The 13282-nt window shown below is 34.2% G+C and overlaps 1 protein-coding gene across 1 annotated transcript in view; it reads left to right on the top strand.

Annotated features, from left to right (window-relative positions):
- Positions 1–13044, top strand: part of LOC149904390 (ATP-binding cassette sub-family G member 8) — a 48689-nt gene extending 35645 nt beyond the window's left edge. The window contains exons 11-18 of the mRNA XM_090106866.1: positions 7730–7999; positions 8163–8280; positions 8803–8983; positions 9519–9642; positions 10143–10307; positions 11149–11269; positions 11359–11642; positions 11864–13044. Coding sequence (XP_089962992.1) covers positions 7730–7999; positions 8163–8280; positions 8803–8983; positions 9519–9642; positions 10143–10307; positions 11149–11269; positions 11359–11642; positions 11864–12121 — 1521 coding nt within the window. The 3' untranslated portion in view covers positions 12122–13044. The remainder of the gene's footprint in view (positions 1–7729; positions 8000–8162; positions 8281–8802; positions 8984–9518; positions 9643–10142; positions 10308–11148; positions 11270–11358; positions 11643–11863) is intronic.
- The last annotated feature ends 238 nt before the right edge of the window (positions 13045–13282 follow it).

Consider the following 13282-nt stretch of genomic DNA (forward strand, 5'->3'; position numbering starts at 1 on the left):
AAAATCCAGTTACATTTTTTTAACAGACTCATCGATAGTGTCACGTCTGTGCTGTTAGTCTATGAAAAATGGCGCGAAACGCAGAACGCGTGGTGATTTTTCGCAAAATGATAACAATATTAGTAAAATGCATGACTTACTCATAATAAGGAAACTTACTGGTGAAAAGTCACTCCTCGGGCTTTGTTTGTATTATGGGAACTGTTAAAACAATATCTAAGCAAACACGAAGGCATTTTGAACAGAGCAATAACACGTGTTGACGCGGCAAGCGGGGGGCACAGTCCGACACAGACTAAAGAGACTTGTGATTCTTACCTCTAGCTCGTGTTAAAGAGAGTGTAGTAGCGATCGCCTCTCTAGTACGTAGTACATTCTATCTCTATGGTTACAATCCTTTTTTTGTTCCGTAATTTATTGTATTTATTCTAATACGATTTTTTTTATTCGTCGGCCAGTTCTACTAGGTATAAAAAGATAAAATTGAAATATAATTATTGTAGCGACAGCCATATTATGTTACTATGTTTTCGTAAATATGTTTTTCACCTTCCTGGTTATTTTCACATAATCTTATCTTCTTATATATAAAAATGAATCGCAAAATGTGTTGGTAAGCGCATAACTCGAGAACGGCTGAACCGATTTCGATCATTCTTTTTTTATTATATTCCTTGAAGTACGAGGATGGTTTTTATGTAGAGAAAACGTAAATATTATGTACCACGGGCGAAGCCGGGGCGGACCGCTAGTCTTATATATAAAAATGAATCGCAAAATGTGTTGGTAAGCGCATAACTCGAGAACGGCTGAACCGATTTCGATAATTCTTTTTTTATTATATTCCTTGAAGTACGATGATGGTTCTTATGTAGAGAAAACGTAAATATTATGTACCACGGGCGAAGCCGGGGCGGACCGCTAGTATATATATATAAATGAATCGCAAAATGTGTTGGTAAGCGCATAACTCGAGAACGGCTGAACCGATTTCGATAATTCTTTTTTTATTATATTCCTTGAAGTACGAGGATGGTTCTTATGTAGAGAAAACGTAAACATGTACCACGGGCGAAGCCGGGGCGGACCGCTAGTCTTATATATAAAAATGAATCGCAAAATGTGTTGGTAAGCGCATAACTCGAGAACGGCTGAACCGATTTCGATAATTCTTTTTTTATTATATTCCTTGAAGTACGAGGATGGTTCTTATGTAGAGAAAACGTAAACATGTACCACGGGCGAAGCCGGGGCGGACCGCTAGTCTTATATATAAAAATGAATCGCAAAATGTGTTGGTAAGCGCATAACTCGAGAACGGCTGAACCGATTTCGATAATTCTTTTTTTATTATATCCCTTGAAGTACGAGGATGGTTCTTATAGCTAGAGAGCTAGTTAGTTTAGTTTTAGTGCAGTGGCAGTGTAAATGTTGTTGTTGAGGTTATGTAAATTTAACACTTTAGTTAACTACCAAGATATAAAGAAATGAGGATAGGACACAATAACTATTGGTTGAGGTATTTATAAACTCATAATATACTTTTAAAAAAATCACGTTTTAATAAATTTCTAGAATTAAATTAGAACAGCTGATTCAAAATAGCCTAAAAAATCTTAATAATAATAATTACGCTTCACAGCAAGAAGAAATGTACCATATGTACCCGCACAAAGTCGATATTGTGTTGCCTACCGTTCGACTCAATGGCTAGGGTTGTAACTACCTTTAATAATTATTACCAAACTAATAAACCGAGTGATGCGAAATAACCATAATTCTTTTAGAGTTTGATAAAATGATCAGGCAGGTATTTTCTTTAATCCTCTGAATTCTCGGTTACTAAATTGTATCGTTGAAATTATTCTTAATCGCGTAAATTTAATAAATAATCATATGGAAAACACTTTTCATTTGTTTTTTTACTTTCACGCCCAACTACTATACAATAATTACGTTGTTTCGGTATTTTGACGAGAAAACGCAGGAAACATCCGTTGTATCATTTTAGATAGATTGTATATTTTGTATCTGTAGAATTGAAATCAAAGCTATGTATATGTTGTCTCCATTCTTTTCTTATCGGATTGTTGATCCCAATGCGAATGCGTCACTTAAATTTTATAAAAGACAATTAAGAACATCAAAAATAAAGTGATACGTAAATATTTCACAGTGCAATATATTATGTAATTAATAATAATTATATATTTATGAAAAAATAATTACATCAGATTTAATAATAGCAATTGTTTTGAATCAAATCAAATCAAATCAAATCAAATCATTTATTTATTTCTCCTCACAATTCCCAATCACATAAATTAATCTACATGCATACAAAATTATCAAACCATAAGCTGGAGTTGGAGGAGCTGGTGTCTGAAATGGGTTTTAACCGGTATCACAGATCACCAGGTCCCCGCCCTCGGAACCAATTTTGAATTTATAATAAATAAAATACCCTCGGAACCAATTTTGAATTTATAATAATAAAAATTGTTTTGAATGTACATAATATGAATAAATGATTACATCATAATAGTAATAATCACAATTGTTTTATTTCCCATTTGTTGCAACCCTAGCATATTTTCATGTAGCAGCAGAAGTACCTACACTGGCGGCGCGGCGGCATCGTGCGACATCAAAGGCATTGCCTTACTAGGTAAGTTTATAGCCGCGTCCAGACCGGCTGAGCGCGGCTCGCGAGCCGCGCTCAGACTTCCTGCTCGCGAGCCGTGGCACCAGAGCTATTTGTGAAAAGTTCCGAGCCGCGCTCGCGAGCCAAGGTGAGCCGGTTTGAGCATTCAGTTTATCTCCGTATAACCATGTATAACGATGGAAAACCACGTTTTATTAGCTGCTGCGGCGCTTGTGTTGTCTGGATATATAATAAAAAAAAGAAAAAAGAAACAAAAAATCTGGATTAAAAATTGTACCAAAACCGAAATTTTTATTTATATGATCTGGATCTTTCGAATCCCATAACATTTTGAAGCTTCCGTAAAGTTGTACTAAGCGAATACTGTCTTCTTTATCCATTTTTGATTCTGGCTCGCGAGCGTCGTTAAGTCCGTCCACACCGGGCGAGCAGCTCAGACTGAGCCGCCTTTGAGCATCGCCAAAAACCGACAACGCGTGGCTCGGGGCTGAGCGACGCTCGGCCGAGCCAACGTGCGCCCGAGGAAGCCCGAGCGCCGTCCACACCGGCCGAGCTATTGGCTCGCGAGCGGGACTCGCGAGCCGCGCTCGGTCGGTCTGGACGCGGCTTATAATGACTCATTTCTTTTATTATATAATTTACGTTTTACTTTTACAGAATCCGATTCAATGGATTATGAAGACGAGTCACACAACGCCATACGATAGTGATGATGAATGAACATTTCAATAAATGCATGCGTGTTTTTTTATGTTGTTTTGTAATTGTTAATTGTTTCTTAAATAAAGAAATAAACTAAATATTTAAATGATGATTTGTTATTTGCAACACAACTTTATATTTGAGATTCTTTACAAATGTATATTTAGTTTTGTATCATCAAATTTATAAATTTTATTCCATAGTTTTCAAAATTAAATGTAAATGACCATAAAAACATTAATAAAGTAAATCATTGATGTAAGGTCAGGGAACGTAATACATATATACATCTGACCATGTAGAAGCTAAGTCTTGTTGACTGCTGAAGTCTGTAAAGTTTTGTTGTCTGCTGAAGTCTGTACGCAATGAAAATGTCTGCCGTTTCGAAAATAAGTTTTTAAGACCCTAATAAATAAAATATATGAATGGCAGATCTGGTCAAATACTTTCAAAATTGTATTTTTTTCAGCACTTTCATAAGTGTCTGCCAGAATGTTATCCGCGTGATAATGGTCTGCCATTGTTATTTTCCGATAGTAATAATAATCTATTTTCAAATATCAAAATGGCAGACGTGGTCAAATGGTTTCAAAGTTCGCCAAAAATTTCCACCTGTCTTACCTGAGCGCGCGCCCCGTCCACCACTCTGGGCTTAGTGACTCCTCATCTCATGTATAGTAGGTATAGGGGAATCAACACACAAAAATCCAGGTCTGGTCAAATACATACAGGTAGCTTTGCGCTAGCTCTCTAGCTATTACTTCTTATGGAGAGAAAACGTAAACATGTACCACGGGCGAAGCCGGGGCGGACCGCTAGTAAATAATAAAATAATAAATAGTGTATTAGATTTGTTATTGTATCTTGTATACCTACGAATAATTATTCTTACGTCTTGTTGGGAAATGTTCAAATACCTACCTATTGAAATAATTTACTGTTACAAATCATTAGTGTTATTAGTTTTGAGTGAATAGGCATGGATCAGAAATTCAGAATATAATATGCTACTAACTACTCAAATACATACATGTTTACACAACAAACACCACTGACCTCTATAACTATAAGTTATAGAGGTCAGTGACCGTCAGTGACAAACACTATGGATACCTACGCTCGCGAATGCAAATTCGGTGATTTACTAATTATTGATACCTAGTCATTGAATTCGTTTTGAAATAGCCTGTACTTTGTAATTTTTAGTGTTATAGACATTTATAAAATGTGGTGCTCATTTTTTTGTAATAAATCATCCCGAACGCTATTGTATTTTCGTTGTTTTATTTCAAGTGAACACCTATACAATTTTGTCACGAGCCGCCTCTGGCCTCTGGGTGAAATAAACAAGTCAAATGATTTTTGTTCTAATTGTATTTTGGTAGTAGTTTGTTTAGAATTTACATTACCATTGTTTAATTTTTATTTTGTATTTGCAGTAAAATAAAAAGATGAAAAACTTCATTAGGTATATTGTACGACACCTCACTCTGAATCGCGCTAGCGAAATTTTTTCGTTACAGAGCACATATACAACTTTCGGACAATCTTCATTGAGGCCGGCCGGCAAATCGAGTATGTCGAGAAACTTCACTTATTCGATGGAGGTATTCTACCTTCCTTCCTCCACAGTTGTGGGACCCCGACGTGCATTTGAACACGCAGCTATCTGATACTAGTAGCTAAAATCAAAACCACAGATATGTCTGTGATCAAAACCATAATAATATTTTTACCTATTATAAATATATATAATAGGTAAAAATATTATTATGGTTGAGTACTTACTAAAAGTCGAGTGCATCGAAATCGTAAATATGTTTTTCACCTTCCTGGTTTTTTTTCCATAGTAAATAGTGTTTTTGATTTGTTGTTGTATGAATAATTATTCTTACTTGTTGGTTATGAAATGTATTTTGAAATAATTTACTTTTACAAATCATTAGTGATATTAGTTTTGAGTGAAAATGCTTGGATCAGCATAATATCATATTTGCTACTTCAAATACATGTTTTGATAAAAAAAAAACAATAGTGTAATGTCACTACATAGTATAAAACAAAGTCGCTTTCCCTGTCCCTATGTCCCTATGTCCCTTTGTACGCTTAAATCTTTGAAACTACGCAACGGATTTTGATGCGGTTTTTTTTAATAGATAGAGTGATTCAAGAGGAAGGTTTATATGTATAATAAGATCCGTTAAATAGTGGAGAAGTACTGTTATTTTTGAGGTTTCTAATGTGATGTCGTAAAAAATTACATTTATTCCGCTTACATTGCAAACGCAGGCTGAACCCTACGAGTTTTATCAAAACTATGTACTAAGTATTATACACATTGAAAAGGTCAACAGAAAAGTCCGCGATGGTATATGTCTATCTCTTATGGATAACCCACAATAACTTTTTTTTGTCATTTACTTTTTACGACAAATAATGGCTAATTTTCGAAGCGATTTTAACCAATACAGCATTAATCCTTAACCAATTAAATACCATGGATACATTGTTCATTTAATATAGATCTATATGGCCCTTTACACCGTATGATTTAAGTGAATATTTTCGAAGATATTACAGATTTAAAAATTGCGGGACGTAGCGTTTGCGGCCGCCCGGCTATGTATTTTATAGGCCGTGCGATGCCGGAGCGGGCCGCTATATTTTTATACCTATACAACGTTCACAATTTTTCTGTAGTGTATTTACTATTTAGTATCAGCATTGCACCCGTGCGAAGCCGGGGCGGGTCGCTAGTAGGTAATAAAATAAAACTGCGTTTTATTGTAGGTAATCAATTTTGACATTATTTATTTCCCAAAATTACAATAAAATAGTTTACGCCAACAAATATAACTTTTATTTTTATAACAATCCTACTTCCTACTAATGCGAAAGTTTGTGAGGATGTGTATGTGTGTGTTTCACGCAAATACTACTGAACCGATTACAATGAAATTTAGCACACATATAGAACGTAACTTGGACACATTGAATAGGTTTTATCCCGGAAACCCCACGGGAACGGGAACTATACGGGTTTTTTTTTGAAAATGCGAGCGGAAAGCTAATCGTTCATAATAATATAAACCGTAGCAGGTGGCGTTTTGAAGTTTTGTCTACCCATACAGAAAAATGAAAACTACAGGAGATTGCCCAAGTGACTATGGCACTTGGTATCGCAATCAAACTTATTGTGTCAAGATGAAATATAGCTCAATTTAAAGCTTGATGTTAGTACTTTTAGATATGATTAAAGTTTTTATGTAAATAAGCCGCAGTTCGCGACAATAAAAATAAAACAATAGTTTTATTCAACACTTCAAAAAACTACTTAATCGAGTTTAAACTAACGATGAACGTTAAGTTTTACATTTATTACATAGGTAATATTTTAATTTACAAGACAAATGTGAAAAGTAAATCGTAATTTAAACATTATTTCAAAATAACATCGAACAATGCGTCGAACACATTCATTTGACATTTCAAATAGAAATTAGAAACTATGACATATGACGTTTGCAAGAGAGATAGATATAGGTATGTGTCAAAACAAAACTTTTACTTTTATTTCTATTTATTCGGTATAATTACAACTTAATAGTGATAAATATGATCATTATAAATACAAATAGGAATTAACAATATCACGAACACGTGACACAACTAGTATTTTACCGATTCCATACGTAGTCATACATGTTTCAAAAGAAAAACTTTTACTTTTACTATTATTTCAATTTATCCGGTTTAATTAAGACTTAATATTGATACATATGATCATTATAAATACAAATAGGAATTAACAATATAACGAATACGTGGCACAACTAAAATTTTACCGATACCACCCGTGGTCATTCTCCTTTGTGGGTCATTTGTAACAGGATGGCGGTTCTACAGCGAAAAAAGAAAAATGATGGTCAGAACGCTGATACCGGATACCTTAAGATACTGTAATATAAAATATTACTAGATTAGATAAAATATTATAGGTAGTATCTTCACCGTGTGTGACGCGCTTTACATTCACGCCATCTAGAGTTAAATCTTTATCATTTTTGTATACGTCTGTGTGTGTAAACGACCCTGTATGCAATGACAGATGTTAAAACGCATAATTTTACCGAATTGGGTGGATTTTAAGGCAATGATATAACATATTTCAATAAAATATAATATTCAGTAACCGCCATGACTATTCCTAGGTTTGATGACTATTCCAATTACGCAAAAACTCAAATAAACTAGAAATGTAGAATTCAGCGCCATCTAGCGGGATATTGGCTGGGAACAGATCGTTGCAATCACCTTAATAGGATTTCCGATTTAAAATAATAATTGAATATCATATTTCAGATAAACCTCCTAATCGACGAATTAGGACTAGAACAAGTGAGAGACACAAACGTGTCCCGTCTCACTCGTTCAGAGATCCGACGGTTAAACGTAGCGTGCCAACTCCTGTTAGATATGGCAGTATTAATTCTAGACCAGCCTACTAAAGAAATGGACATATTTGATACCTTCTTCCTTGTGGAATATTTGAAGAACTGGGCGAGCACCGGCCGTGTAGTCATCATGTCGTTACACCCACCCACCTATGAGATCTTTGCTATGCTGACAAAGGTAATTTTTATTTTACATACTATGAATTATATCCTGTAATGTGTACTTGAAACTTATTTCTAAATTCTAACGATTGTATGTAGATGTAGATTTTCTCTTTTTTTTTCAACGTATTCCTTACAAATTGTTTTCCTATTATCACTTTGATTTCTTTAATTTCTAGGTTGTGTTAATCTCAGCGGGTCGCACGATGTTCAGCGGTTACCGGAGAGATATGTTGCCATATTTCGCTTCGATAGACTATCCCTGCCCTGCTTTTAAAAACCCTTCGGATTACTATTGTAAGTACTATTTTGGGCTGAATAAATTCTGTTAACAATTATTTTATTTTAGTTGAATACTCACAACAGATTAGATAAAGACGATTTATTTAGGAGTAGAATAAATTAGACAAAAACAAATAATTCACGACTTTCTCATTTGTAAATTTATCTTTTGTTCTGCCACATTTATAAGAAACTAATAAAAGATGTAATATAAAATTACCAGTAAAATAAATTGAAATATCGAACATTTTCAGTTGAACCACAAATTGAGGAAACAAATTGTCGTTCAATAAAAGAATAAAAAAAGACGTGTGGCACTCGGGGACTGCCGCGGTAAAGCTATTGAATAGCATGCCTTCAAGCCACACCTCCGTATCCGTCGGAGTGGGGAGCGTGAGGTATTTTCGTTACGGAATTTCTCGATTAGGTCCCCGCGCTCAAGGCCCGCGATAGAAGCTATGCAATAGCTTAAAAACTTCCGATGTTCATATATTATAATTCCCAACCATCAAACGTGACTTTAACCCCTTTTCACAGTGGACCTAGTAACACTAGACGACCTATCCGCGGCTGCTATGCTAGAATCGTCCGGTCGCATAGAGGCGCTAGCGGGCGTGTTCGCGCACGCGCACGCTGCGCCCGACGCGCCGCCGCCCGTGCCGCTGCCCGCGCCCGCCACGTCGCCCAATGTGGTGATGCAGGCTTTTGCGCTCTTGGAGTGAGTATTGAGTGAGTGAATGAATGATGAATGAATGAGTGAAGATTGAATGCAAAGATTACAGAATTAATGAGTGAATTAATTAATGAATAGGTGAATGATTGAACGAATGAGTGAATGATATAATAAGTCTAGACAACCTATCAGCGGCCGCAATGTTAGAATCCTCTGGCCATATAGAGGCGCTAGCGGGCGTGTTCGCGAGCGTGTAATGACATGAGTGAATGACTGAAGAATGAATGAAGGTTGAATGAATGAGTCAATTATTGAATGAATTCTAGAATTAATGTATGAATAAATAAATAAATTAATTAATTAAATTCAATTCAAATTTAAATTAAGTAACTAGACGATCTATCAGCTGTCGCTATGCTCGAATCTTGGTCGTATCGCAAGACGTGTTTGCAAAATCTTTTTTGTTAGATTGCAAGCAATAGAACTTAAATCATAAATTAATATTTATATTTATTATTCAGTTATAATATAAAAGCAATTGTATTTTATCCATATTAAACATCTAAATATATATTAACAGGAAGAGCATGCTGTACACTCAAATGACTACACTGTCCAATGTGATCACTCGAGTGTTGTTAGCGGCCATCATGTCGCTCGTCACTGGAACTATCTTCTGGGATTTACCGAGTACAGACCCTAAGGTAATTGTAATATTTAAAAACAGATCATTGTTAGAAAATATATTATTTTTTACATATTGCTATTTTTATATTTTTAGTATTGACGTAATAGGTATGTCAGATGAACAAGAAGTAGCGTTTAATGAAAACGTCTAAAACTTTATATAAGAATCACCCCCGATACTTAAATAGTTATGCCAATAAATTAATGTTTTTATATGAATAGTGTTGTAGTTATAAATGACAATATAGATCAATTTTTTACGATATGATACGGATTTCTCGTCAAAAAAAAATTGGTTGTCTGTAAAGTCGGTTTACTGACGATAGTTGAACGTGACAACGTCCGATTGTGCTTCTTTGTCGCTCGGTTCGCGCTCTCGCTCGCACTTCAAGCCTTACACGGAACGCCTCAGAGCGAGGTAACGCCGCATGAGTCATGTTTTTTTCGTGCGTGCAGCCGGCTCTATCGAATTATAAGACGTTGTCAAAAAATATTTTAATTAATATTCCTCTTTCAGCTAACCCACAACGACCGTATCGGCTACCACTACTCGGTAATGTGCGTGTGCTTGTGGCCGCTGCTGCTGTGGCTCAGCGCGCGGGAAGCGGCCGGCGTGCGGCGATATGTAGAGCGGGATATCGCGGTTGGGTTGTACTCGAGGACTGTGTTTGTGTTGTTTGATGTGAGTTGTACATTATTTTTATGTAACTATCAATTTATTTATTTTTTGAAGTGAAAACTTCTTTAGCGGCGTTGGGTATAAAATCTTAAACTCGCGTCAGGACACGTGGCCTGATCGAAAAAGCGTAAGACGGATGGATATCAAACATGCTCAACGTTAATAATCAAGTTTTCACTTCTTTTTGTATATACTTACTTTATTATTTTCACACCATAGTATTTATATTTTATGTATGGTACGGCTATGGTGTGGGTCTTGGCAGAATATCAGCGTTATGGTTCTCCGAACTATGACAATGTGCTGAGCCAAGACCTTTTCAGGGAACATTTTAGATTTTAAGTGTATTTTGTTTGTTTTTTTTTCTTTTTAACTGTTTAGTATTTAAAAATTGTAAATGTTTTCCTGAATAAATAAATAAATAAATTATTTTTATGTAAACTTAGTAGAAAAAACAGTTCATCTATACAGCTGTATATGCGTAGTTTGGGAAAGTAGTTAATGTAACAGAAAAATATTAGAGAAGGCTTTGTAGGAGTAATTTTACTGATAAATAACGTCTTGAGTAATAAATATTTTATCAACAACTATGCAGGAATAATTTATTTACCTTAGTAATAATTGCTTATTGAGGCAAATTTCATTTTATATTATGTATTTATTTTATTGATATTAATTGTAGCTTTTATAATTGATTTGGTCCTTCGAGTACATATCTACTTTTACGATAAGAATTTTACGCTCTATTTCAGTTGCTTATTATATCTATCAACTTCTTCATTACGCTGAAATATATCGGTAATTCATAATTATTATTTTATAAGTTTCATGTTCTTATTTTCAGCAATTCTTAGAAGTGTGGTCAGCAATATTAACCTGGCTCGCGTACTTGGTGCCAAGTTACGCGATGTCCGGTTTGTACGCGCAGGCGCCGGGGTCGTTCGACGGCTTCTACGTTTATCTAGGTACCACAATATAATTTTTATTTGTAAAAGATGTACAATACATTTTTAATGTTGGTTAATCAAGACTAATATATTAACTTATTTTTCAGGCTACACGGTGCTATATCTAATCTGCATACAAATGGTCTGTCGAGCTGCAATCTTCATAATACCAATGGAGAAGACAGCTTCTATCATATCTGGGTTATGTCTCCTCCTTAGTACTCTTGCTAATGGAGTTATGCTCCAGGACCAAGATATGAGCTTTTATACAAAATGGCTGCTATATGTGTCACCGTCAAGATGGGCGTTGCCAGAAATATTAAGGCGGGAACTAAGTGAAACCGCTTTGAGAACCAGTATTAGTAAAGATCTGAGGTGTACTAATAAACAGGTTGGTAGAAGAGGTTAATACAAGAAGTTTATGTAAAATGTTAAAATAAGTTAATAAATAGTAATTGACATCAAATTTTTTCAACACGCTAGGATCAACTGTATATTTTATTTTATTTTATTTTTTTTTTTATTTTTATGCCGTTATTATTAAAGAGAAATAGATGTGTTTCATCGAAATACAAGCCAAAATTTTTCTAAACATATTTTTATTTATTTCAGAGGCAACATTTAGACATAATAGTACAATCGCCGTGTCCCCCACCGAACGGCACTCAAGTCCTGTCGAACTACGACTACCTACGGTCGGACAGGATTTGGGAACAGAACGAAGACAGTTTCCTCATCGCTTTAGCAGTATTCTATGCGGTTTTCGCTCTAGTCGCCATCTTTGCGTTTGTGCTCGATTGCACTAGGTACGCGAAAACGAAGGAACGGTCTTCGATGAAGGGTCACAAAGTAACTGTTAATACGCCTTAGTAATAGTGAAGTGATTTTTAATGGACATTAGGAGTGAAAACATTAGAAGTTTTAAATTTTAGATGAGTCGTTGCAGCCTTAATATTATTTTGATTTGGTTTTAGGCTGGGTGAGGACTCATAAGTGTCATAGAATGATTATTTATGCTGATTGTTATGTATGTTGAAATCAAAAATAAATAAATAAATGGTGCACCTATATCAAGTGGTGCTATATGGTACTCTTTTTATTTGTTATCTTTAATTTTTAGTTATGGTCATAATATTGTCTAGGTATAAGTCTATGGTTGTCTTTGGAAGTATTCTAAAATTGTTGTTTATATTATGATGATGTATCATTTTTTTATATAATATGTATGTACTCCAGTTAGATAAATTGATCCTGATATAAAATATTTGGCATTGTTATCATCTTTTTTGAAATCAATTAACTAATATAGATAAGAATAGTAATTGATACTTTTGAAGGAAAAGTTAATAAAAAGATGTACTTAATTTGATGAATTTTCAAGACATTTTTCTTGTGTCTTAATCCAATTCGTACTAAATAATTGAATTAATTTTAAATGTGTATTATTTCTATTATAAGTCATATCTTAGTAGTATAACTAATTAATACAATCATATTATATTTAGCGTGAGAATCAATGTACAAATGTTAGGTAAAATGTACTACCAATTTAATATAATAATGAAGGCTGAATATAATAATGTCTTCCGTCCATAATAAATTGTGTGTAAGTTATTAATAATGATTAAAAAGTAAGTGTATAAAAATTGTACAATAATTCTGAATGGTGTCTACTTGAATTTTATCACAAGTTTTTTTAATGTTGTAGTTTCTCTATAAAATTTATTTTGCTATTCAATGCATGTGCAAAGGAATATTTTTAAATATACACTGCCTTTAAATGCTCAATGTACTCTTATTCAATTCTAATAATGTTAATCATTCAATTTTACAAGAAGCCATAATGTAGAAAAAATAATTTTACGTTACCTCTATATTTCGAATTTGTATCTAATAAAATAAACAGTCGATATATTAATATGTGCTTTATTTTTCCTTTCAATTGATCGGCCGAGTTAACATAATAATACAATAATTAAATTCATTAAATAACATAACAATAAATTAATATGATTCATAACTATATACAAT

This window comes from Colias eurytheme, chromosome 11 (assembly GCF_061535395.1).
Source record: "Colias eurytheme isolate Ceu_HAF_F1 chromosome 11, ilColEury1 Martin Lab GWU primary, whole genome shotgun sequence".
In the NCBI taxonomy this organism is placed as follows: Eukaryota; Metazoa; Arthropoda; class Insecta; order Lepidoptera; family Pieridae; genus Colias; species Colias eurytheme.